We start from the raw sequence: 22,576 nt of genomic DNA, 5'->3' as shown, positions 1-22,576 counted from the left end.
AATTTTTAAAATTCCTTTTTTTTACACCATTAAATAGTACTTTATTTAACCAATGTACTCTGCAAAGATCAAGACTCTAAGTGCTGTAGTTTTGTCAAAATCCGTGATTTTGAATAAAACGCCGGAACCGGCGCTTTATTATTACGATAGAATTATTAGTCGAATTCATACACGATGTTCATAACACACAGTACGTCACGGCGTATGCTTGGGCGGTGATATACACAAACAAAGGGTCGTACCACAACATGACCGAAGGAGTGGTACGTATTAGCGACATATGTGCGCTGGTAGTAAATTCAATTTTCTTTGCTTTGCCGTAGTTGTTCGCTCAAAAATAAAAGGGATATATCTGACAGTAAAACCTAACATTTTATGGCAAAGAAATGCTAATCTATTTTATTTGAAAATGTTATAATATTGCTTTAAAACTTCTCAATTTCAATTCAAGCGAGATTTTAGGCCTTTTGTAAAGCTTTACAAGCCCTAAAATCTTGATAAATGAAGGAATTTATCGAGATTTTAGGCCTCATAAAGCTTTGCGTAAAAGGTACGGAACATTGAAATCAAATTCTTAATTTCAATTTTATCGCAATAATCACTAAAGAATTAAAGATACAAATACACAATTTGTTTGTCTTCCAATTTTATCATTGATTGTGGCTCAATAAAATGAATTTTAAAAATTCCTGAAAAAACAGCTGGCACAATTTAGTCACATGATGCTACCCATGTGGTGGGTTACCTTAAAGCATGGGCTTTCCTGAAAAAACTTTGACACAAGTTGTATCAGTATTTCTTTGATCCATCTAAATGCATTTGTGGAGCAAGGATTTAGCTCAATATGTTCACATGTATGTGTATATGTGTACATATGTTGATATGTTCATTTCCCCTTTACTAAATTCAAAGTGCATTGTACAATAATACATGCATTGTAAATTGCTGCACATTCATTTTTCAAGCATACTGGGGTATACTTGCATATGACATTATTTCTCCATAATGTTCTCAAATAAAATTGGTTTGTTGTCTTCTCATCCATTCTTCTGTTCCTGTAGGTGCTAAATGTATGGTTGCTGAAGTCCACCATAGCTGACAGTGTCAATACACACATGTATAGGGCAGTATACATGGTATACAAAGACCGTGTGGGTGAACGACACAAAGTACGATGTAACTGGAACTGAAGACAGATTGTCTAACTTGTTACTGAATTTTAATAGTTTATAATATTTTTCCTTTGAAACAGGAATATTTTACAATTTTCAATAATCCACCATATCTGTCCACTGTGAACAATTTTCTCCTACCATATTCATTCCATTAACAACCCAGGGCGCGTAACAAAGTCATTTTGGGTGGGCGCTTATTTTTTATAATGTTTACATAATTACATATCGTCACTGGGCAGGAAAAACCTCCTATGTACTTGTGGCCCTTGAACATGTTTAAAACAAAACTGCAAAGAGGTTACATAGGAGGTTTTGCTTTAAACATGTTCAGGGCCAATGACACATATGAGGTTTTTCCTGCCCAACGATGATGTAAAAATGGCCCAGAATATGGAATTTGTGTGTACATGGCTCTGTGTTTGATACACCAGTAGTTGGTTGAATGGATCCTGCACATAATGGTACATGTACATCCATGATTGTAATTGACTGTGCTCGTATTGTTAAAAGACCAAACAAGTCCCATTTTGGTAACAAAGCAGATCGGTGCCCGATGGCGTCCAGGAATACAGCGATGTCAAGCCACACTCATGCTGAATCAATATCAAATTCTGGACACCTGCATCATGTGTAAATGAAAAGGATAAAAATGGAAATTGGTTAATTTCTTGTAAACCGATACTGTAAGAACCCAAACATATCTAACCAATGCAATGGAAGTTTCATTAATGCTTCTATTAATATTCCCTCATCTACTTTGTATAATGCACCTTCTCTATTGTAACACTGCACTGTCCCCTGGGCAACACAGGGACATGGACAGTGTTAATTTTGAAAATTTACAAATCCAACACAAGGCCCTGCCAGCTTCTACACAGGGCAGGGCATTTTATCGAATGGTAAGTCCCCGACTAAATCCCGGCGCACGGTGAAGTTTCCCAAGTGACTTAGTCGCTGTCCACTGACTTCCAAACAGGATGAACTCTTTGAATGGTGAATCCCTACAAAGTCCTGGCCCCATGTTGAAGTCCCTGACAAGATCCAGGCTCATGTTCCTGGCCCATTTTGCCATTGTTGAGGCACCGCTAAGACATGCATTTTCGGTCCGGTTTCCAGGTACCCAACCAAAATTTCACTACCCAGGTAAGAGAGTCAGCAGCATGTTTTTTTATATTATTTATGTTATTTATTTTCTTGGTTTTGTCCCTGGACCTATGCTAAATAGTTAATATGACGATCATTCATGGTTGACAAAAACAATGTTGTGGTAGATTTTTTTTTTTGGGGTGGGGGGGGTCAATCAGCAATGAATGATCCTAACATTTAGCTCTAGGTCCAGGGACACAATTATGCAATTTCAGGTACCCGATTACCTGCCCGAAAAATGTGTAGGGTACCCAGATACAAAATAACTCGAAAATGCATGCCTTAGTCACCTTTTCTTTTTCATGTTTACAATAAAGTGTTGCAAACTATTTAAAACAATAATTCTAGACGACAACATCAACAAACCCTGCTCTACTGCGGAAGGACTTTTGTAGGGCTGGTCTGTCAGGATTTTTTATATTTCTTACCCACAAAAAATCTCATGGGACCGTTGGCCCAGTAGAACAGGTTTTTTTGTTTGTTGTTGTTGTCTAGAATTATTGTTTTTAATTGCAACACATTGTTAATTATAAACTTGCATTTACATACCGATACTTAGTCATAAACGTAGTAATCACACTCCATCAATTTGCAGTAGGCCTATTCTGGTATAATGGCAACTATAACTTTCCATTATTGGATGACACCTGAAAATAACAATGTGGCAAATGGAACATAGTTACGGTAAATAAACTGCAAAAACTGTACTCTTTGTTGGTATACAATGTACCTCATCAACATCAATGGGGCTACTAATTGTATGACCAGGTCTCGGATACCCTGGCAACTACAGGGAACTGTACGTCAAATCCCCATAGGCCCCTTCGACTTCCATGCCGAGCTGGGCATCTTTGTATCAGAGACAAGCCTTGAAATAAGCAGACTGGAACCAGGAGCAATTTGTTTCTGAACATTGTTCCTGGTTCACTGGGATTTTACAAGAACTAGGAGCAATTTCTGAACAAACAAGAGCAATTTTCAAATAGTAAACCCTTTTGTGCATATACAATACAGCATACCAGTACTACTGCATCAAGTGCAACAGGAGCAATTTGTTTTAGAAAAATTGCTCCTGGTCCATCTGAATTTTACAAGAACCAGGAGCAATTGGTGGCCTTACGAGAGCAAATTTGCTCCCAGCGCCTGCTTATTTCAAGGCTTGATCAGAGAGCTCCCCCATTAAACAACAATTTTCCCGTCTCTGTCAATCGACTTCCATACAGGGCGTGGCTTGCTCAAAAGTCTACTCTAGCCACAAATTTGCTCACTGATAACATTCGAGGCTAGAGACCATTGCATTCGAAATATAGCTGAAATCGCTGAAGCATGACACTGTGAAGGGACAACAAATTATTTTTGACGATGCATGAGATTTTACTCATTTTCCAGCTTTTTGCGCGAGATTTACTACCTAGGCGTGAGATTATAGGCCTACTACCTTGGTGTGAAAGTGGCCCAATGCGTGAGACTTACGGCCAATGCGTGAGAGTTGACAGCCTGCCAGTGACGAATGACGTGAGTGCAGCGTCTTAACGTCTTTCAATCAATTCTTACATCATCATGCATCCGAACATGATAATAGATAATGAAGAAAATATGTATTAAAATTTATTACCCCTGATACAGGCCGACGTACAGAACTCGGGAGGACTTTACGTTTACAGGGTCGACGTTGATCGACAAAGTAAGACAGTCATGACAGTAAACATGTGTGATTTCTGTAAATCATGAAATGGTTATTCATAAATTCTACTCCATTTTCATAATCTTATTCCTGTATTTCCCACATGCAGAGTGCATGCACATCTGATGTACGCATTCAGGGTTGTCAACTCTCACGCATTGGCCATGAGTCTCATGCTGCACGCACTGGGTCACTTTCTCACGACAAGCCCAAGGTAGTATAATCTCACGCTTAGGTAGTAAATCTCACGCTAAAAGCTGGAAAATGAGCAAAATCTCACGCATCGTCATGAATAATTTGTTGCTCCTACCCCCCACTAGTCCGAGGTGCTCTGACGATAACACTCCGATCGCCAGGCAATCTACGTTTACGAGCTAACCCCCCACTATTCACATTCTCGAACATGGTACAAAATGAACATTGGAGTCGGCAAATCCCGGTACACCGCTTGTCTCACGCCAAGCAATTCCAAAAGTTGACAGCCCTGCGCATTGTAAAGCTTACCGTGATTGTTTTGCAATATTGATCAGCTGACTGACTGTGCTGCAATACTGATACTGCACTGTCAATAGAAAAAAATTATAAGCTTTCCGGACAAGTCAACAAGTTATAAACATGTCCCACTTTTCCAAGCGTTATAACCGGCCTGGTGCACTCCACGATCGTTCAAAAAGTAATATGGTTAAACTTTGAGACAATAAAAGCCTATATATATTACTTAATTGTGTGATTTACTTACGGATCAATTGGGATTTACATGAAGAAAATCGTAGAAACAACATCACATGTGCGTCTGAAGTCGGACTCTGAATACACCCGAGTGTCCACTTTTTCCGCCCAATGTAGAACATAGTGCACCCACATACGTTTACTGTTACGTCTGCGAACGTCGTCGATGAATATTAACGCCCAATTTATCGCAATATTACACCCAATTACGCTGAATTGGGTGTGAATCAACAACAGCTGCAAACAGCTGTCAAGAGTAAACAATAAACCACCTAACATGGTGTATTTTGCTCGAATGAAATACATTTCACTTTTTTTTGGCCCCGGGACGATTCATTAAAAAATGTAAAGTAAACACTTTAAATATTATAATTAAGCTAAAACATTACAACCTCTTTGTGAAATCTTCTTCTAGGAAGAATGTAAAAAATTGCCATTTCGGGCTACATTACGTGCAGTTACGTGGGCTTTCAATGTATTAGGGATGGGCGGTAACCGTTTATTTGCGTACCGCATGGACGGCGATAATATGGGCATGGGCAATCTTTTTTCTTGCCGAAAGATGCCGTGAGCAAACGGCTCTTTTCAGAGTCATCAGTAGACAAGGGCGGTCTACATGTCTCATTCTTAGGTACTTTGTCCTGAAGAAGTCAGAGCTACTCCTGACGAAAGCTTGACAGTTCTAAACTTGTCCGACGGCGAACCCGCTAAAAACCCACTAATAGTCTTATTTTTGTCGCCTTTTATAAGCCGAACAAACTTTATGCAAATACGGATGTTGTGTTTCTGTCTTACCACCAACTGAGGATTTTTTTTCACACATGAATATAAATATTTACAGGCAATAGTGGAACAGTGTAACAAGGGGGAACTTTGAATCAAACCCATTATGGGTTATTTCTAGTGATGTGGTCGGCACCGTTTTTTATTGTCGACATGTCGATATAATTCGTATACCGACGTCGACAGTGTGTCGACATAAAAAAAAATTCTAAAAAAAAAAAAAAAAAAAAAAAAAAAAAAAAATATATATTTTTGGCCAGAAAATCAAGTTATAGGCCCAAACTGACTTGTTATTCAAGGTTGGAAACCTTATTAATATTTCTACTCAAAAAAAAAAAAAATAATTTTTTTACAAAGTTGAAAAAGTTGTACATTTTAATTACTTTTGTTTCTATTGAACAGCTAGCAATGCATACTAATTCAATGTGTCCCTGACTGTTCAATAGAAGCAAAGGTAATCAAAATGTACAAGTTCATCCAACTTTGTAAAAAAAAATTGGCATTTTTTTTTTTTTTAGTAGCAGTATTTCTCTGGTTTCAAACCTTGAATAACAAGTCAGTTTTGGCCTATAACTTGCTTTTCTGGCCAAAATATTTTTTTTTGAAAACTAAAAAAAAAAAAAAAAAAAAAAAAAAAATTTTTGGTCGACATGATTTTTTGATGTCGACATGTCGGCATACGTGCCGACGTCGACATTATGTCGACATAAGCCATGTCGACCACATCACTAGTTATTTCTGGTCCATTGCCCATAAAAAGAAATATGGATTGTATGTCTACGTTTAAAAATGTGTCCTCTTTTGCAGGTCTAAGTTAACTTTAATTTGCATCATGTTTGTGGGTAATTACATACACCAACATACACTGTATAAAATTAATTGTTTGGTTCTCGTCCAGAGGATTTTCATGAATTGATGAGGGAGGGAGGTGTTTTTGGTTTTTTTCAATGTAAAATTAGCATTGTCAGTAGTTTTCGGTCTTCTCCAACAGTGCTCGAGGAAATGAGGCCCCATTTTTTTTTTTTCAAAATTAATGTGAAATTCTGAGAGATAAACCCTAGAGTACCACAAAAATACTTGGAAGTGATGCTTGTTCTCTAATTAACTTATTTATATGTATGAAGATTTCATAAGTCATTCCAATGTCTAAAAAAATAGAAAAATCTATAAAAAAAATCTGACAAATCCCAGAAATTGAGGGAGGGGACGAGAACCAAAATATTAATTTTATACGGCCCACACAAAAATACACATGTTACCTGAGATATTAATGTCCAGTTATCTTCCCCTGGAACTGGTGAGAAGTCATGAATGTTACTCCATGTGTTGTTGTACACACTCAAACCAGCACTTTTAAATTGATCTGCAAATAAAAATCGTCAGGTTATAATTAAAAAGGGGCATACATTACAATTTTAACATTACAAAGAGCTAACTTAGTTCTTATTGGACTCGGGATGAAACTCGTAGAGCCGATTCTGTGCAGGAAAGTGAACCTTTGAACTGTAAATATTTGGGGTTCAGACAGGAGTGTGAGAGACCACAGACCAAAAACGAGGAGAATAACTAAAAAACACTGAAAAACAGTGTAAAATCAGGGTAAAAACGCCAAATATGGGCTGAAAATAAAAGAAAATGCGTAAAATTTTGGCAACAAAAAACGAGGAAATCAGCTGGAAAGAGGAACTCTCACACCCCTGTTTAGATCAGGGTTGCGCAACTGGAGGCGTACATTGTATACACACACATGGCGAAGTGGCATTCCAAATGGCACACGGCAGCTACATGTAGTAAGGGGGAAAAAAGATGTTTTTGTACCTTGATTAACCCTAACCATACCAAACAACAAAAAACACAGTTCACAAAGCATATGCACAGGCAAGTATCACATGTGATGCGATTGCGTCATCATGCGAACAGTCATTTGGTCACGGAAAGCTTGGCCGGCAAAGCTACACCCCCGTGGCAAGGTAGGCCTGTGCACGTGTCTGGCGCCCGAAGGGTCGGTGGTTCAAAACCGCACCCGAGAAAAAAAGTTTTCTCTTCTTCTTCTTTCTCTCTTCCTTCCTTCATTCCTTCCCCCCTTGCCAAAAAGCAGCTAGGGCGTTAGGGTTAATCAAGAAACCATGTCCAAGGACAGCCTAAGCCATATCATAAGGCTTAAAATCCATGAGCTTTCAGGGGGCACTTCCCCTGGATACGCTTGGGAGTTGCCCATGGATCCCACCAGAGGCCCTAAAGCGTGCCCAAATTAAACTGCCCATGCATTACACCAGCGGCGCTTTAGAATTCTCTACATTTTCAAGTGGCAATATCACCACTAGATTGGATAAAACCAGGGTTAGGTGATTGGAAAAACAGCTCTGTATTACGGGGAGATGGACTTTTCAATTCAAGTAGGGTCGGTCGGTTTGGGTTTATTTTTCTCTTTTTCTGGAGGCAAAAATAACCATAAAATATCACCGAAAGCTTAACAAATCTGACAACAATTTTATAATTTTTTGCAAACATATTTTGAAAATGTCAAAATCAATAAATTTTGGCCTACGCCAAATTTTAAAATATCTCCCAAAATGCAAAATCTGGGTCCAAAATGCAAAATCTGGGTCGGTCGGTCCTGTAAGACAGGGTTGTTGTTTTTTCGTCACCTTTCCAGAATTTTGTTTAAATGTTTAGTTTTCAATATCTTATCATCGCACCTTTTAATAATGTACTTACCAAGCAGCTCTGGATAATAATAACGAAAACATCCAAATCTTATCTTTGTTGTTGCTTCGATGATTGGTTGACTGTCGCAATGTAAAAGCACATCCATGTTACGACAATCTCTGGTACGGAATTGTTGGCACGCTATGACACACTTGCAGTCTTTACAATTACGTAAGAAGATGCTGCAAAAACAAATAAGCACAATAAAAGAATAAGTTATATTTCAGATTGATTATACTGAGCAAGATAGTAATGGTAGTAACTAAATTTTCAAAATTTCCGACTTTGGCCTGAGTGGATCAGATCGGGTCACCTATAAATTCAATGTTGGATTACTGTAACATTTAGCATTTGTTAAAAGGCCCTTGTTAGTCTAAGTAAAAAACAAAAATCAATTTTCAAGACAAAATGGATTATTTGGCTTGATTATATATCAGATGAATTTTGAAGTATAAATTCAAACCACTTTGTTTCTTGGCAACATATATAATGCAAGCTTGTTTACAAATTTACCAAGCGGTATTATTGATTAGTCTGCTACCGAATCTTGACTTTTATGTATGGTCTGAAAAACAATTCAATATTATTCAAATCAATTCAGGGTGTACTCATTATAATGTGTTTGTATCAAAAAAGTGCAAGATGTGGTTGTTTATTTTTAAGTTTAATTTAGAAATAAAATATTACTTCATTTTTTCAGTGTTTGAGTGAAAATGACACATGGGTGCACAAACACAATAATGAGAGAGTATAAAAAAGTAAAACAAAAAGTGAAAACTATATCATCAGAACCAGTAGGGATTTAAACAGCAGATTCAAAGCTTCCATTCAAGTGGTTTTTCTTTCTATTCTTTTTTGTCAGTGATAAATTTATTGTAGTTTAACGGAACGGATAGCAATGTTTGCGCAGTATTTTTGTGGTACCTGAGAGCACATCAGACACACCAAATTGCATTCTGAATACAAGTAATGTCCTTGTAATATCAAATAATTTTTTTGAAATTTGTGATATTAATACAAATTTTATAGCAAATTATTAAAAATTGGTATTTTTTATATTTTTGACATTTAACAGTCCTTGTTAAAGTAAATTTTATAAATCTAATGATTATGTACTTATATGCTACTGGGAGGAAATGATGTCCATCATTTGAAAATTGTGACCTTTCATATTGAAGATATGTGACGTGTCATGTCAAAAGGAGACACTTTTGAGCAGGTTATCAATTTTGAGGTTTTTACATATATCTTAAATATAAAGATATTTTGCCCCACAACGCCGTTTTCCCCAATGAAATTGGACATTCCTAAGCGAAGATATTGAGTTTGTAAGTTATGGTATATTATAAAATTGGAAATTGAGATATCGGCCTTTAAAACTATTATTGACAATGTTGAGAGTCTCAAAAAATACAAGATGCCAGTTATATTCCAGTCTGAAACTATCAGACAATATTTTAAACATTAATAATATTAAAAATTCACAACAAACCCAAATTGTGAAAAATCTCCCCTGGACCGAAGTTTTTGCTATTTCTCCATTTACTGATCCTGCCCAAAAGTGTCTCCTTTTGACATGACACATCACATATACATTTATTTCCCCAAAAGGTCTTTTGGGGGAAAAATGTATATCTTCAATATGGGAAGGACATTCTTCATATTAAGAATGTAATTTGATGTGTCTGATGTGCTAGGTTCCACAAAAAATACTGTGCAAACGTTGCTATCCGGATCCCTTAAACAGCACAAACATTACAAGCCTCTTTGACAGTAACACTAGCTTAACTCTTCATTTATTCATTTATTTTTACTTACTGCATTATGAAGGAAACAATCAAATATTGCTAATGGAATGCATTGATACTAAATTACAGTTTTGTCTCTGTAAGATCAAGGAAAGAACTCAAACTATGATGTGACTAATTGGTTTCTAATGGACCCTTGACTAATTATTGTTGAATTGGGACTGACATAAAATGTAATGTACATAAAGTATTTTTCAATCACCAAGCCAATCCATCAAAGGACATTTTCCAGGTAAACTGAATCTAACCAGCATAAAATCTTTTTTTTTTTTCAATTCATTTATCCTGATTTCCACTTTTCTGGCCAATGCTTGGTTCAATCATTGGTGAATAAAAAAGGTTTAACTGTAAATACCGTAAAAACTCGATAGTTGGCATATGTGCTTACTATCAAGCGCTTTTAAAACATGCAAATATGAAGAGCCCCATACACAAAATTGCAAAGGGTTTTGAGCAAATCATCGATACACATAGCATAGTTATACGAACAGGTATAAACCTGCAAATGCGTGTCTCAACCCCATTAGCTCAGTTAGCAAAGCGCCGTACTTTGGTACAATTTCATGTTTTCAAAAGTGCTCGACAGTAAGTACATATGCTAGCTATCAAGTTTTTACGGTATACGTGTTGCTAAATTAATATCCACCCCAACCCCATAACTCTACCCCTCACACAACATAATAATTAAACATTTCAAGTAATAACCGTACCATTACCATCAATTCAAATTCAATGACAGTCAGATAATCAAGTCTCCTAAATGATTCTCCTTAAGGGATCTAAAATGAGCGTTTATTGCGTTTCGACAGTATTTTTTGAGGGACATGAGAGCACCTCAGACCTATCGAATTGCATTCTGAATACGAAGCATGTCTTTCTGATATCAAATAATTTTCTTTTTTGAAAATCACAATATAATACCAATTTTATGACAAATTATAAAAATTGATATTTTTCAAATTTTTGATATATAACAGTCCTCGGTAATTATATAAATCTAATGATATATTCTTAAAGTGTATGTAGCAGGAGGAAAAGTCGACGGTCAATTGAAAATTTTGACCTTTCATATTGAAGATATAGATTTTTTCCCAAAAAGACCTCATTTTTTTTGGGTGTTTTGGGAAAAAAATTCCATATCTTCAATACGAAAGGTCAAAATTTTCAATTGATCGTCGGCATTTCATCCCACCTACATAAACGTTAAGTATAAATCATCAGATTTATAAAGTTTACTTTAGTACTGTTAAATATCAAAAATATCAATTTTAATGATTTGCCATAAAATGTGTATTAAATTGCAATTTCAAAAACCAAAATTATTTGATATCAGAATGACATTCTTCGTATTCAGAATGCAATTCGATATGTCTGATGTGCTTTAATGTCCCAAAATAAATACTGTCCAAACGTTCATACCCCAGCCCTTAAGTTAGTTTGCAAGAATCAAAATTGATTCTCTATTCTGCATGCAGTAAGTTACAACAATCAGTCAATCCTCACTGGATTCTCTACAGATAAGTGTGTGAGAATCAATTTGGATTCAGGCAAAGTGTAATATAATTGAGCACCTGGTAACTTACCTTCCTTTACTTGGTCCAATGAATATCCTGCAATTAGTGCAATTATCTACTGTGATTGTGGCATTGTGGTCAAAGATGTAGATGTTACAGTCCTGTGGAATGGAGAAAATAACAAGTAATTCAATAAGGCCTAAAAAAATTGTTTGATTGGCGTAACCTGACCGACCCTAAAGTAGGCCTGACCATAGATTTTTTTGCCAAAAAATAAATAAATAAATATAAAAATTAATTAATTCAATTTCAAAAAAAGAAGAAAAAAAAGTTTCCAAGGCCTTTATCAAACGCAATTTACAGCTTTAAAAGTAAAAAACAAAAATCCCTACCTACCAACCCTAATTTTTTTTTTTCATGTTACGCCAATCAAACAATTTTTTGGCCTAAAGTCAATGACAAATGCATTTAGAGACCTGGCGTACATAAACCACATGGACATCATCCAAACACTAAATTACATTCTCTATGTACAGATCAGATGCAAAAATCAATATCCATTTTTCTTGATTTGAGATAAGCAAATTATAACTTGTCAAATATAAAGAACATAAGAAATTATCAGTTTCAAAAATATGTGACCTGCTCCCACAAAACCAGATGTAATTAAGTCACTAATTTTGAAAGTTGAGTTTTTGATGTCATCATTTAGTATAGGTCTTCAGCTTGCATTTGATACCAAAATTATGTTTCTGGGACATGTGGTCCTCATTCTACGGTATTTCAATGGGAAGGGGGGAAGCAACACATAAAGAAAAGGCAAATGCAAGAAAAATGGCAAAGTTGTAAAATGCTCAGAAAATGCTAGATTTGGGTGCTTGTGACGTAAAAGAATATTTTGTTTTCAATGGTAGTTTAAAGTAAACATTAAACTGAAAAACAAAATCTGCAAGGATTTTCACCCCTATCCCAACTTTGACTTGCCGTATCTCGAAATGGCTGAATGCGACTTATGTCAGAGTGGGTCATATATATACGGTATTTGATTTTTTTATAAAGTAGTAGGGCAGATGTTTGAAAATTAAAATGGGGTGTATATTGTGTTTTGCATCTGAACTCCTCACATACATACATACATTTTACTTTGGCCCTCTCAAAAATTCTTTCACTTCTCTAGAAAGTTATATATAATCCTTCCATCCAATCCCACAAGTTTCTAACACTTTATTATGTACTGAACAATCAACATTTCTGGGTCAACTTTTTCAAAGCAATTTAATAAGTAAAAGACAACTTGCAGAAGGTCACCAAAATGTACCAGTTGAAGAATACCTGAAGTATACGAGTTTCTTAAGTTTTTGTCAGAGAAGAACGGCACTTGTTTACATTGTGAGAGCGTGCAGAACCAGCCCTCGAATTAAGGATCTGAAGGGGCACGGCAACTTTTTTAGGGCAAGTTGATAATTGCCTTGGATTTTCACTGAAAAGGCAAGGCAACACGACAGTTTGTAATATTTCAAGAGGGCATCATGGCAACTGTTGAAAATTTGAGAAGGGCACCAAGGCAATTTCTCAAAAGTGAAGAAAACACACACAAACATAGATAGATGATTTTATAATGAAGGGGCAGGGCTGGGGTACCGGCGGCAATTTGATTAGAGGGCACGCGCAAGTGACTGCCTTGGGTAAAGGACATATTTTGAGGGCATTACGGCAGTGGGGATGGGCACCCACGGCAAAATGCCATGGGTGCCGTGGGTTAATTCGAGGGCTGTGCAGAACGTAAACACGGAAGTGGGGATCTGATTGGCTGAATCAATCATCTGACCGATAATCTGATTGGCCGATTGTGCATCAAATTGTTGATCAGTGCATATTGGCGCCTTTGAAGTGAAACACAAAGCCCCACGTATCATCGTATGTCACTCATTACCATGGTCAATTTGAGCAAGGGACTGCTGTTCTTCTCCAAAACCCAGTTTAGGGCATCATGTTAGAAATAATCTTGGGCATCAATTTTTGACTTGATGAAAGCGTTGTTTTGATTCCAGCAATCTTGATTTTCTTTAACATTTCTTCCCCATCTTACCTCACACTGGTTAATAATAAACTGCTGCCCATTTATTTTCCCCGGTATTCTGCCAGCTGTCTCTCCATTCAGCTTCTCGATGGTAAAATCCTTAGGGTCTGGTCGATCTTTCTTGTCCCTGGGAGAAAGAGTCAAACGAGAGATCACATTGAGTATACCGACCGTGCAAGAATTCCTGGAAGAACTCACGCTTGTCATTGTCTTAGAATTTTATTAACAGGAACTGTCATTGTCTCAAGATAATGAAGAGAGAAGAGGGGCAATAAAGTAAAGTCAATTGTCTGGTTTAACTCCTATAAAGATGGCTTCAATCAAAATACATATTCATCCACTTCTTGAACAATTTGGATATGAAGCAGTAATCAATTCCCGCACCAATTTGATGCACCATTTTAAGAATTGTCATAATTTGTTAGAATTGGTAGAAATGTTATGTTACATTTCTTTAGTTCACCATACACAGATAACCACATCTTGAACTTTTGAAGTCTGCAAAAAAATGCAGTTTTGTACCATATGGCTGCATTCCTTCCAATGATGTCTGCATGTAAATATAATTCCTGACATTGGGCAACAATTCAAGATCATGTTCAATCTTCATGGTAGCAAAATAGTGAAGAAGATGAACATAGTATCCCCATGGTAAAATCTGCTCAGATTGCACAGTCATATATGTGTGCATTTATTACATTACTATGATAGGCCTATATGATAAGCCAGTAAATTCAGTAGACAATTCTTTGCAGACTCAGTACTCCGATGTAAAAGAAATCATGCATCCGTCAGCTCACGTTGGTATGTTAATTAATTATAAAAATCAATTAATTGCTAATGGCTGCACACCTACACATGTACAGGTACATGTGTAATTCTGAAGCATTGGCACGTTCACCTATAATGAATTGTCACTAGCAACAGCCAACAGGTAGAACTGTCACTGAATGGACTGTGTTGAATATTTGTTTTATGACAATGCCAGTAGTAGTCATGATTGAATCATGTGTAAATAAAGAGTTGTTAAGCTGAATAGTTCAACACTGAATTCATTTGCATATATAAGACCAATCATCAAATATCCTGGTACATTAGATCAGTGGATCAGAACTTCTACATACATGTAGCTATATGAATGTGTAAATAACATTAACAACAGCTTCCTGGTGAAAATCTGGTTATAAATACTTATATCTCAACATCCAAAAGTAAATATATCATCCATTATGAATAAAGTTTATTCTCTGGCATATTGCTATCACTTTAATAATATGAAATGCTGATGCTCATCAATGTCTGTGTCTTCACAATATATCACAGAGACCATGTTTGCAATGACCCACTGTGATTAAACATGCTTCAGTGAAATAAAGCAAGTAGTATCAATCATGATCTAAATGTCAGGATGATCTGTTGTTCACACTGACTGAATTGAAGAGCTCTCACTGTGATAAACCATAAACAACAACCCTTTAAAAAATCTTCAGGCTTCACATCACAAGCTGACAATCATAGTCCACAGTCCATGCACTATAATGCAGAATATTGGAAAGTCACTCTTCAGTATTCATTTAGCATTATGCATAATACCGGTAATTATAAAATTTGATCGCCATTTATTGTTGGCTTCCATGTGTTAGCCTTGTTATAAACACGACACAGGACAAGATGTCAAAAAATACATCTCCGGTTACACAATATACTAATACAGTGCATTGAGTTGCACTTCCTCAACTTCTCTACACAGCTTGCATTTTGCTTATATGCTACCATGGCAACCAGTATTACCATGGTAACTGCCAGAGCAGCTGTATGCAGCCCCAGACAAACATTTTATGAAACATTGATTATTGCATAAAATATCAAGTCCCATTTGGATTTATTTTTGCAACAGTGCAAGGTCAAATTAAATTGGTTGTTTTCATTTTAATTTTTCATTACTGTGTACACTATTATGGTACACACCGGTAATATTTTTTTAGGATCAGAACATTTTCAAAATATGTCAGAAATAGTGAGTGACAAAAACATTTTCTTGATTTTTCAAGCTTTCTTGTCATGTGATTTTTAGGGTCGTTCTGTCTCTTTGAGATCCAGACTGACTGACCCCATCTAGCAAGCAGGGCCTCAAATTTGTCGCAGCTGAGGAGAATCACCTAACTTAAATTTTGCGAGAGTCAATTGATTCTCCATAAAACAAAATATGTACACAAAGCGCACCTGGAACGCGTAACATGAAGACATCCTTACGGCTGGGATCCACATGTTGGCAAGACGCACACGTTGACGAGAAATCATGGCGATTCGCAGCCACAAGAAAAACGTTGTGACTCTCCACCAGGCTAAAAACTGGGGTGAGTCTTCCCTGCTGGCCACCTTCAACCTTCACTGGGTGTGAGCTAGCTGTCACTGGGGTTTTTAGGTGTCTCCAAGTAGTATGTAAAAAAGGCCCTATGGTAGGGCTATGATTTTTTTTAGGGGTCAAACAACCAACAATTTGGCTAAAATTTGGCGTTTTTGGCTTGATTTATGGAAATTTTCCCGATTTCTCATTTTGAATAGGAAGGGGGGGAGTGCAGCAGGCAGGGGACCAAGATCTGTGTGCAAATGGTGAATGCAATTGTGCCTTTTATAAATAGATTTACTTTTAACAAAAGCTGAAGTTGTACAAAAAGAAGCTGGAATACGGCATGAAATTGGCCATTAGATGACTCAAAATTGGGCTTCCAAAAAGCAAAATTCAGCTGATTAGCTGGAAAATCTCATGTTTGAACAGTAGTGCAGCCAACGGGCAGAGTGTACTCCTAATAACAAATGAAAGAGAATTGTGCCCCCCTAACAAAAAATGAAAGAGAAAATCAGGAAGGCAAAGGAAAAGAAAAGGAACAAGGAGCCTGTTTTCCACCAAAAGTCACCCTACCATGGGTCAAAATAGTAATACCAATTTTTTTGCAACTACCCATATTTTCCCATAAACTTGCTGGGTTTTTTTTGTTGGTTTTTTTGAAGCTCCAAGACTTTAACATGTACAGTCTCTCTAAATAAACCGGCATGATATATTCCATCGATATTTACCAAGTCAAAATGATGGAACCGGAATTTTTTTTTTCATCTTTTATCCCGAAATGTTTATTTTGCCCCTCCCCCCACCAAGAAAGCTGGCTACACCCCTGTGCCTGAATGAGCTACTATACAATATAAATATGTGTAATAGAGGGCAGTGTGACTATCCCTGAAAGACACTATAATGGATACCTTGCTAAGATGTATACAAGTGTCTACTCACTACTCAGGGGCTGTGCAATGATTATGAACCCTGGGACCGGGGGTACTCAAGTTTGATTTTGGTAGGGGTGTGCGGCTGAGAATTTGAAAGGGACCCATAAATATACCTATTTTTCAAGAAATTTGGACCCATTGATATACCAAAAGTCAACATTTTCAGCCAAATTTAACCCAAATTGTCGTAGTTTTTACACATTTTCCTACAAATTTTGAAAATTTGGCTAGATTGAGGTAAAATTGGGCTATTTTTCGAAAAAAAAAATTGAAAAAATTTTGAAAAAAGGACCCATTCATATATATACCAAAATTGTCTAAGAAAAAGTGGTCATTGATATACCAAAAGGACGAAAATGCTACCATATTTGCGGCACGTCCCCGTACATGGTCATTTGTACTAAGTAGGCCTACTCCCCTGGGCCCTGGGGGAGACAAAATATTCCTACTCAATGCGCTCCCAATATATATCTATATACCATTTGAGGTTTGGAAATTGGGATCCCAAAAATTTGGCATGTGCAAAGGGAGGGGCCAAAAAATTTTGGGATGCCAAGAGGGGTGGCAGGCCGAGGGGGGGGGGTCAAGCATTTTTGACATGCTTGGAAATTTGAAGGGGGAGACTCCTAATTATTGCATAGCCCCTGCCAGCTAGCCCAATTTCGGGTATATAGTTAAGGGGGTACTACACCCCTGGCCAAGTTTGTGCCTATTTTTGCATTTTTCTCAAAAATTATAGCGCATTGGTGACAGGTAAGATACAGGGTTCAAAAGAAATAACTTCCCCCCCCCCTAAAATTACAAAATATTTCTTTGCCTAACTTGACATACATTTGGTTGATTTGAAAAATTAAAAAACCTGTGAATAGAGGAATCTTTTTGCTACCCTCCCAATTTTCTTCTTTTTGAAAATCATTTTTTGTTGGTTAAAAATTATCACATTTTCCAAAAATGATGCTTTCAGAAAAAGTTGCACTTTTCAACATCCTATACATGTAATGTACAAAAACGTTCTCGATATCAACGTGATCAATGTAAATTGTTAGTTAATTTGTCTTAAATTTTATGTATCCGATTACTCAGTCACCTATGCAATCATCTTTCAGTATAAAACAATGATTCATTCACATGAATTTTGACATGAATGGGGTTTTCAGTCGGTGTTTCAAAAATGGTAAAATCACTATAGGAGTAAAAATAAGGTTTATAGTGTGATGCTATTTTCTTTCGCTGGCTTGAAGAGATGAAAAATTTACTTGCAAATTGTAGACTGAAACAGTTGCAAAGATCTATAGCAACGGCTCTCTTGAATAAAGGCGTATATGACAAAGAAGAAATGGCCAACAAATATTGGAGATTGGAAGTCAGCATTCAGCCAATTACCTGCATGCAGCCAATCTCTTGTGGCCATATCATGAGTGTTACACCTTTATCCAAGAAAGCCATCATTTTAAATCAAAATGCAAGATGCTTCAACTGACCCAATATGTACAGGTAAATGTTCACCCTTTTGGTCAAATTTATGCGGGGAGAGCTCATTTCTCCTCCCTAGTGATTTTATCATTTTGAAACAACTACTGATTAGAAACTTCAAAGAAAATCTCATTTTACGCCGAAATTAAGTTCAACAAATCTTTGTTTTGCACTGAATGATGGTTGCATGGGTGCCTGAAGGATCAGAGACAGAAAGGTGAAGGAAAAAAAACAAGAATTAAATCAACCTTAACATTAATATCGATAATGTTTTGTACATAATGTAGTACATGTAAAGTGCAACTTTTTCTGAAAGCATCCTTTTTGGAAAATGTGATTATTTTTGACCAAAAATATTGTTTTTGCAAATGAAACAACTTTGGAAGGGTGGAAAAGCGATTCCTCTTTTCACAGCTTTTTGAATTTTTCAAATCAACAAAATATATGTCAAGTTATGCAAAGAAATGTTTTGTAATTTTAAGGGGGGAGTTATTTCTTTTGAACCCTGTATGTATATTATAGGGGCAAAGACTACAACTACTGCACCGAAAACTTAAGCAACTCAAGGCAAGTAGTTATTGATTTATTGATCAAATATTGGTCATTTTGGACTGTAACTCCACAACTGTTGTCTGTGCTGAAATACAATTTCCAGTGCAGTAGTTGTAGTCCTTGCCCCTGTATACATATCTTACTTGTCACCAATGCGCTATAATTTGTGAGAAAAATGCAAAAATAGGCACACAATTGGGCAGGGGTGTGGTACCCCCTTAAGTGTATGTGCAGATATCTTTGTAAGTTATAACCTGGCAGTCGAGTTTCACATTAATAATTTTTGTCAGAGCCCTGATTTTGTAATTTAATAAATATCTTGTGTTCAAGTTCAAGTTAAATTGTTGTTTTAGTGTGCATTCACATGTAACATCATTATAATGACAGTTAAGTCCGGGAATGATGTATGTTCCTGTATGGTATTCATATTACGCGGTCTTTGGATGTCGACATTTTCCCACGATGTACTGCGTATTTTGGCCTTGACCCAGCGACCACTGGAGGCACATCGTATTGTGAAACGCCACAATTGTGAGCATCCAAAGTTGGTAATTTATTCAACCCCAAGTCTTTTTTCTATAAATTGCTTTGTACTATACACACAAACTCTGACGTCTGGGGTCAGGACTATTAAAGGCCACATTTAGAGGCCATGGGCCATCATTGTACGACGAAAAATTGACAATTTATTATCATTGGCGACGAAAAAAGAAAACCCTGTTCTACGGGCCCAACCGACCCAGATTTTGAACAAATTGGGGAAAAAAAATTCCTGTACAAATGAATGCTGACCCAAATTTCGGACATTTCAGGAACAATTTTTTTTTTGTATTTTCTCAAATTGCAAATTATTTACAGATTTTGGTGATTTTTTGGGGTCATTTCCACAAAATAAATAAATAAAAAAAGGCCGACCAACTGACCCTACTTGAAAGGTCCGTCCGCCCGTAGAACAAGGTTTCTTTTTTTCGTTGCCTAACCACTAACTTTTTTTGCTATTTTGCCGCAAAGAAAAAGTGTGCAAATTTAACCCTAAAAAATCACTTAATTTTTGCATGGACATTGTTCAAATTCGTGCCAAAACTCCATCTCTGAAATAAAACATTGGGACTTTTTCTTCATGTTGACACTTGTTGGAAACAAATGAGCTGAAAACAGGCAAATTTTGACTATAGATACGTTTTGAAAATAAAGCTGTAGCAAGCTGCAACAAGCTGCAACAAGCTAAAATAAGCGGTGGACTATTTTTACACAAATTTCACTGAAATGTTGGAGTGATTTGGTGGTGCTCCCTCTTTTAAAATGTCACTAGTTATCAAAATGCATTTTTGTACTTTTTAAAGCAAACAAGAGACAGACAGTTTTTAGTCATTTTACAAGATTTCATCCCTCTGCAACATTCCGGTCAGAGTCCCAAAACTGCAAAAACTGTCTCACAAAAAATTATGCATTGCAAACTTCCAATGCCGATTTGGCCAATTAATTCACCTCTGGAACTGGAAGTAAAAGGTAAGGTATATGAGAAAAATATCAGTTGGTAAGATATAATTGGTTGACACATTCATGTGACAAGCGACATTACTCGGGAGACTTTGAGATTTCTTCAACTCACAAAAGCAAAACTGAATTAGGGGGTTCATTTAGTACAAGGAACGCATACCGTAGTAGCTCTGCACAATGGGATAACGTGTATCATACAAAAAGCTAGTGCAATGCAATTTTGCATGGTTTCAATTAGAGTTTGCACTAAAAAATACAAGGCTCCTGTAGCTTGAATAGTTGCATGTTTGTCATAATATTAATTACACAGCTTCTTGTACTTAACTCCTATGCTTGAAATTGTAATTAATACTCCATTATTTTATCCAGAATAAATAAAAATTCATTGGCACATGATCCAAATTGTTACACCCAAACTGAGATGGCACTTCAGTGCAAACTTAAATAGGGCAACACCAATACGAAAATGTCATACTGATAAATGATGTCTGTTTTGCCTGGTTTTTCAAGTTTGCGTTGCGAACTAGGGTTCATTCATATATTGTCATGACTAAAAAGTCTAAACATAGGTATGAGAGGCAAACCTTAGTTAAAACACATAGCTAGTCAGCCAAATTGGCCTAAACCGGGGCCCAAACACAATTTAATTTACATGAAAATTTAAAAGAAAAGATTTGCAAGGAAAGGTACCGGGTACATAAATATTGTCTACATACATGTATACCGGTATTTCACTTGACCCATACATGTATGTTGAACATTGTTTTTTGTGATGAGACAATCACACATGGAATTTTAGAGGGATTGTGATTGTGATGGCAGTTCCACATATAGAAAAGCTGCACTATCGTGACTATATCATGAGACTATGCTGTTTTGTATTTTAATTCATGCATTTTAAAATGTTAGCTGAATATTTTTGATGAAAGTTAATCTTTGACAAGATGTAACTTTGCTACGTAAAGTGCTATGACAAAACGGTTTTCAGTTTTGGCTTTCTTTACTCAAGGGCTTTCATTTGATATAATTTAAAATGATGAGGTTTGATGGCAAATTTGAATTCACCTTTCAATTTCATACCTACATGTACTAAAAAGTAAACGGTTGTTTCCCTTGTTCCGGGCACCTGTTTGTTTGACCCATTGGAATTAAGTTTGCACTGTAATAGCCAGACTTTATGGGTCATCCTGACATCTCGACAATTAGGTGTCTGATTACAGGGCCGTAGCAAGGTTGTAAAATGTGGGGCGGCCATGACAAATGTGGGGCGGCGAAATACAAATATATGCCCTAACGGAAATAAAGATATACAGAAAAACATAACAAATTTCTAAAAAGTGGGGCGGCCATGGCATCCCCGGCCACCCGCTTGTTGCGGCCTTGTCTGATTAGGCCCTTCGCACTTGATTATTAGTTTCCTGTTAAAGATTTTGAAAAAGGGACGAGGTGACTTTTAATTATTAATTATCTTTTATTTTCTTTATTTAGTTTGAACTATTACAAGCAACTATTGACTCAATTTGACTAGAGCTGGCATTTAATTATTTCACAACAATATTTTATTTATAAGTGAAGGTGGAGTTGTACTCTTTGTTCATTCATCATTATTGTTGATATTATTAAAGTCAGAAAATGGCAAGTAGAAGTAGTTGAAAGTTATTTTAGAGGAGAAAATTAGAAATAAAAATAAAATAATTACCGTATTCGTCCGAGTATAGTCCCATGCTCGAGTATAATCCCACCCCCATTTTTCAAAAATTTCAGAAATTGTAAAAAAAAAAAAAAAAAAAATTTTTTTTTTTTAAAGTTTATTCATTAAGTTTTTTCGGTTTTGAGTGTCCTGGACCTAGACCTAGATGCTAGGATCATTCATGGTTGACCTAAAAAAAAAAAAAAAAAAAAAAAATTTCAAGATATTTTGTATTTTTAACATGAAAATTGATAATTTGTATTCATGTCATACTCTATTAATGATTTCAAAATGCATTGAATTTGAATGCATTTTGAAATAATTAATAGAGTATGACATGAAAACAAAGTATCAATTTTCATATTAAAACTACAAAATCTTTTGAATTTTTTTTTTTTTTTTTTTTTTTTAGGTCAACCATGAATGATCCTAGCATCTAGGTCTAGGTCCA

At 36.2% G+C, this 22,576-nt stretch overlaps 1 protein-coding gene across 1 annotated transcript in view; it reads right to left on the bottom strand.

Annotated features, from left to right (window-relative positions):
- Positions 1–22,576, bottom strand: part of LOC140165891 (protein XRP2-like) — a 36,754-nt gene that overhangs the window by 12,753 nt on the left and 1,425 nt on the right. Inside the window, exons 2-5 of the mRNA XM_072189236.1 lie at positions 13,638–13,755; positions 11,618–11,709; positions 8,236–8,408; positions 6,777–6,880 (exon numbers count right to left, since the gene is read on the bottom strand). Coding sequence (XP_072045337.1) covers positions 6,777–6,880; positions 8,236–8,408; positions 11,618–11,709; positions 13,638–13,755 — 487 coding nt within the window. The remainder of the gene's footprint in view (positions 1–6,776; positions 6,881–8,235; positions 8,409–11,617; positions 11,710–13,637; positions 13,756–22,576) is intronic.

Source organism: Amphiura filiformis, chromosome 12 (genome assembly GCF_039555335.1).
Source record: "Amphiura filiformis chromosome 12, Afil_fr2py, whole genome shotgun sequence".
NCBI classification, from domain to species: domain Eukaryota; kingdom Metazoa; phylum Echinodermata; class Ophiuroidea; order Amphilepidida; family Amphiuridae; genus Amphiura; species Amphiura filiformis.
The sequence above is the reverse complement of the archived record's forward strand: the minus strand, read 5'-3'. Positions and strand labels throughout refer to the sequence as shown.